This window comes from Arachis ipaensis, chromosome B09 (genome assembly GCF_000816755.2).
Source record: "Arachis ipaensis cultivar K30076 chromosome B09, Araip1.1, whole genome shotgun sequence".
Classification (NCBI taxonomy): domain Eukaryota; kingdom Viridiplantae; phylum Streptophyta; class Magnoliopsida; order Fabales; family Fabaceae; genus Arachis; species Arachis ipaensis.
The window spans coordinates 140,128,660-140,133,016 of NC_029793.2; the positions used below are offsets into that span (position 1 = coordinate 140,128,660).

General features: G+C 36.2%; 1 protein-coding gene across 1 annotated transcript; it reads left to right on the top strand.

The window, feature by feature from the left end:
* Positions 443 to 4,340, top strand: LOC107617554 (UPF0061 protein azo1574). The gene is made up of 8 exons (XM_016319330.2): positions 443 to 844; positions 970 to 1,079; positions 1,557 to 1,613; positions 1,699 to 1,998; positions 2,285 to 2,532; positions 3,031 to 3,337; positions 3,429 to 3,702; positions 3,800 to 4,340. The coding sequence occupies exons 1-8, from the start codon at positions 521 to 523 to the stop codon at positions 4,052 to 4,054; spliced, it is 1,875 nt and encodes a 624-aa protein (XP_016174816.1). The 5' UTR covers positions 443 to 520; the 3' UTR covers positions 4,055 to 4,340.

Below are 4,357 nucleotides of genomic sequence, written 5' to 3' on the forward strand. Positions count from 1 at the left end.
ACGTACATTATCTATAATATTTATTAAATTACGATAAATTAATATAAAAATATATTTTTATCATTTTTAAATGCATGAGTAATATCTTTTAATTATAAACTCTTAATAAGTTACTTTTATTAACGTATATTTAAAAGTAGTTTACAAAAATATATTTATTAAAAAATTTAATAAAAGTTAGAAAAAATGTAAAAGAAAAAGTTTATTTTAGTATTTATATGTAGAAAAAATTAAAAATTACATTTAAAATTTCATTTAAAGTTCTTTTTATATTAATAAAACCATTTAATAAAGTACTAATTAAATAAAGAATTTTAAAATAATTAAAAATAAACATAAACCCTATAACACTTATTACTGATATAATTAATTTATGCAAATATTATGATTTTTTTACAAAATTATATCAAATTTTTGTGGTTTTTATGGTAGTTATCTTAAAAATACATTAGAATATTTTGGTAGGAGGGGGAAGAATAAAGAAAGGGAGAGAAAGAGAGTGCAAAACGCAAAGTACAACATGGTAATGCCGCTGTCTCTGAGCCTCACGAGTACCTTCGCCCATTTTCATTTCTCTTTCTCTCTCAAAACATCACTCTTTCTGCGACGCGCCAGGGTCAATTTACCATTGTACCCTCGCCGCTCCACTCGCACTCGAATCTCATTTGCATGCGGAGCATCTTCCATGGAGGAATCCCCCTCCTCCCTTGACTCCCTCACCCACCGCCTCTCCACTCACACTCTCCAATCCCACTCCAAGAAGAAGCTCCACCTTCTCGATTGGGACCATTCCTTCGTCAAAGAACTTCCCTCTGATCCCAGAATCGATTCCTTCCCTAGAGAGGTACCTCACCCTCACCTCTCACTTCCTTTTCAATATCGTATTCCATACTGATTCAATGGCACGCCAATTTAGGTTTTCGTTTTTCCTCTTTCTGATTATTATTATTATTATTGTTTTGGTTTCAGGTGCTGCATGCTTGTTATACCAAGGTTTCACCCTCAGCTGAGGTAGATGATCCCCAACTTGTAGCGTGGTCCGAACCCGTTGCTGACCTCCTTGATTTGGACCATAAAGAGTTAGTTGTCTTTACTTTTGTCTTCAATTTGTGTTCCTCTTAAAGCATAGATCTTTGATTCCCATTGTTCGGTTTCATATATTAGAATTTGGAAACTGCATATTTGTTTGGGGCTTATCCACTATTTTTTTTTTTTTACAAAAATACTATATATGCACACCGAAATTAGCCATTATGAATTTGTGTATAAATTTAACTCATTTCAATGTGTATTTTGTATTTTGTATTTCAATATGTATTCTATATGATTGACTAATTTGGTGGCTAATTTTTTATATACATATAGCATGGCTGGTTTTTTTTTTCTATTGTCATGTGCATTGTGCCATTATCAACACTACAACTAATGTTTTGCATGCATTTTGTACTTGTATCGAAGGGTTTAACTCTGGATGCTCTACACCAAATAATGTAGTCAGACGTGTTTTGGTGAAGCTTAGTATTAGTTATTGACCCTTTTTGTGTTTTGAGTTTCAGATTTGAAAGGCCTGATTTTCCCCATATTTTCTCTGGTGCAACACCATTGGTTGGAGCGTAAGTGTTTTATAGATGTCAGCAGATTTTTTTGGATGGATAATAATGATACGGTTAGGCTTGATTGAGTTTATACTGTATACAGGTTGCCTTATGCTCAGTGCTATGGTGGACATCAATTTGGTATGTGGGCTGGGCAGTTGGGGGATGGTAGGGCAATTACGCTGGGGGAAATACTGAACTCAAAGTCTGAAAGGTGGGAGCTACAACTCAAAGGTGCTGGGAAGACTCCTTACAGTCGTTTTGCTGATGGCCTTGCGGTGCTACGTAGTAGTATACGGGAGTTCCTTTGTAGTGAAGCAATGCACCACCTGGGGATTCCAACAACCCGCGCCCTTTGTCTTGTGACCACTGGGAAGCTGGTCACTCGAGACATGTTTTATGAGTATGCTCACTTTAACCTCAACAATGCTAGATTATTTTCATGTTTCTTGGTTTAATGATAATGATAATGACTCTAGTCTCTAGCTGGTAATTGTTCATGTAAAATTCCAGCGTCTGAAGAATGACCCAAGTTCTTAGCATACAAACTTTAGGCTTTCTTTTAATTTTTTTATATGATGAAAAAACTGGACTTGGAGACTGACATCTTCTTTAAGAATATTGTTATATGCACATGTTGAAGGTTGATTTGATGAATATGTTTCAATAACTTAATATCACACATGCAGTGGCAACCCGAAGGAAGAACCTGGTGCAATTGTATGCAGAGTTGCCCAATCTTTTCTCCGTTTCGGGTCATACCAAATACATGCCTCCAGAGGTGAAGAGGATCTAGGTATTGTCCGTGATTTGGCAGACTATGCTATTAGACACCATTTTCCTCATATTGAGAACATGAGTAAGAGTGAAGGCTTATCTTTTAGCACTGGTGATGAAGATCATTCTGTTGTGGATCTTACTTCAAACAAGTATGCAGGTAAGGGAACAAGATCTGACACTACAATATCCAAATTGGTGAATCTGGATTATACTGCTGACCTTAGCATTTTTGTTATCAAAGTCTTTTGTTGAAAATTTGGTGTAGAAATCATGTGGCTTTTATTCTCTGCTGTTGTTAGTTGGTATCTTCTGTTGCTCAGATTACTTCAATGTTTATGACAATGAAAGATAAAAGACAAGAATTGGTTCTATTATTATTATTATTATTGTTGTTGTTGGAGATAATACTTGTAAGGTTTTGGTACATTATACCTTATAGGCTGTTGTTCTATGTGTTCACAAGGTCATTTAGCTCCATAAAAACTCTGAACATAGAAACCTCCATTGTATTCTTTCTAACTTCCTTACTAACACAATGATTGTGTTTTTTCAAATATATGGATAATGATTCAGTTATTTGTGGGATTATTTTAAGTAAAACTTTGAGTTCTGATTAGCTCTGTCTGTTTTTTCATATGGTGTCATCCTATGTCAGCTTGGGTGGTGGAGGTTGCCGAACGTACCGCTTCCTTGATTGCGAAATGGCAGGGGGTTGGTTTCACTCACGGTGTGCTGAACACTGATAACATGAGCATTTTGGGTCTTACTATCGATTATGGTCCATTTGGCTTTTTGGATGCTTTTGATCCTAGCTTTACCCCAAATACCACAGATCTTCCAGGTAGAAGATACTGTTTTGCAAACCAGCCTGACATTGGTTTGTGGAATCTTGCACAATTCACAACAACTCTATCAGCTGCTCAACTAATAAATGAGAAAGAGGCGAATTATGCGATGGAAAGGTAGCAGTAATACTTGCATGTATTTTCCCTTGTAGGAGGAATAGATTTGAACTGCTTTTAAATTTGTCTCCTTATGGTTGGTTTGTTTCAGGTATGGAACGAAATTTATGGATGATTATCAAGCTATAATGACCAAGAAGCTTGGCCTTCCTAAATATAATAAGCAGCTGATCAGTAAACTTCTTAGTAATATGGCTGTAGATAAGGTTGATTACACAAACTTCTTTCGGACACTTTCAAATATTAAAGCAGATACCAGCATTCCAGATGATGAGTTGTTGATCCCACTGAAGTCTGTACTATTAGATATCGGCAACGAGCGGAAGGAAGCATGGACCAGTTGGTTGAAGGCTTACATACACGAGGTACGTACTACAGTAACTCTATTCATTTGATGCAATCAACCAACAGGCAATGATGCCATTGTTGTTTAATATGATTGCTTTTCTTGGGGTTATGCAGCTCTCGACCAGTGACATTTCCGATGATCAGAGGAAGGCCTCGATGAATTCCGTTAACCCTAAATTTATTCTCAGAAACTATCTGTGCCAGACTGCAATCGATGCTGCAGAAATAGGTGATTTTAGCGAAGTTCGCCGGTTGCTCAAGTTAGTAGAGCATCCCTTTGATGAGCAGCCAGGAATGGAAAAATATGCCCGGTTGCCGCCAGCATGGGCATATCGACCCGGTGTGTGTATGCTTTCCTGCTCTTCCTGAGTTGCTTGCTCCTCTTCACAGGTAGAATAGCATCTGTTCCAGATACCATATAAATAGGAGAATTGATTAAAAAAGAACAATTGAAACACAGAAGATAGGAATTAAGGAAGAAAAAAAATGAAAAGAAAATAAGAAAATGAGAGTATAGTGTGTTTGTATTGTATACGGTAGTCATTCTGTGTGTTCTTGGACCATAGAAAATGTAATCGTTACATGTATTGAGTTATTTGTAGCTGCTTTGCAGTTTAATGTTCTTTGTTTTATTTATTTAAGTATATTTTGTATATCTTATCTATGCCATTT

Excerpts from the sequence above, each read along its gene's own strand:
- LOC107617554 (XM_016319330.2), top strand. The coding sequence starts at position 521 with ATGGTAATGCCGCTGTCTCTGAGCCTCACGAGTACCTTCGCCCATTTT. Across the intron at positions 845-969 it reads TCGATTCCTTCCCTAGAGAG|GTGCTGCATGCTTGTTATAC; the intron begins GTACCTCACCCT and ends TTTTGGTTTCAG. Across the intron at positions 1,080-1,556 it reads CTTGATTTGGACCATAAAGA|ATTTGAAAGGCCTGATTTTC; the intron begins GTTAGTTGTCTT and ends TTTGAGTTTCAG.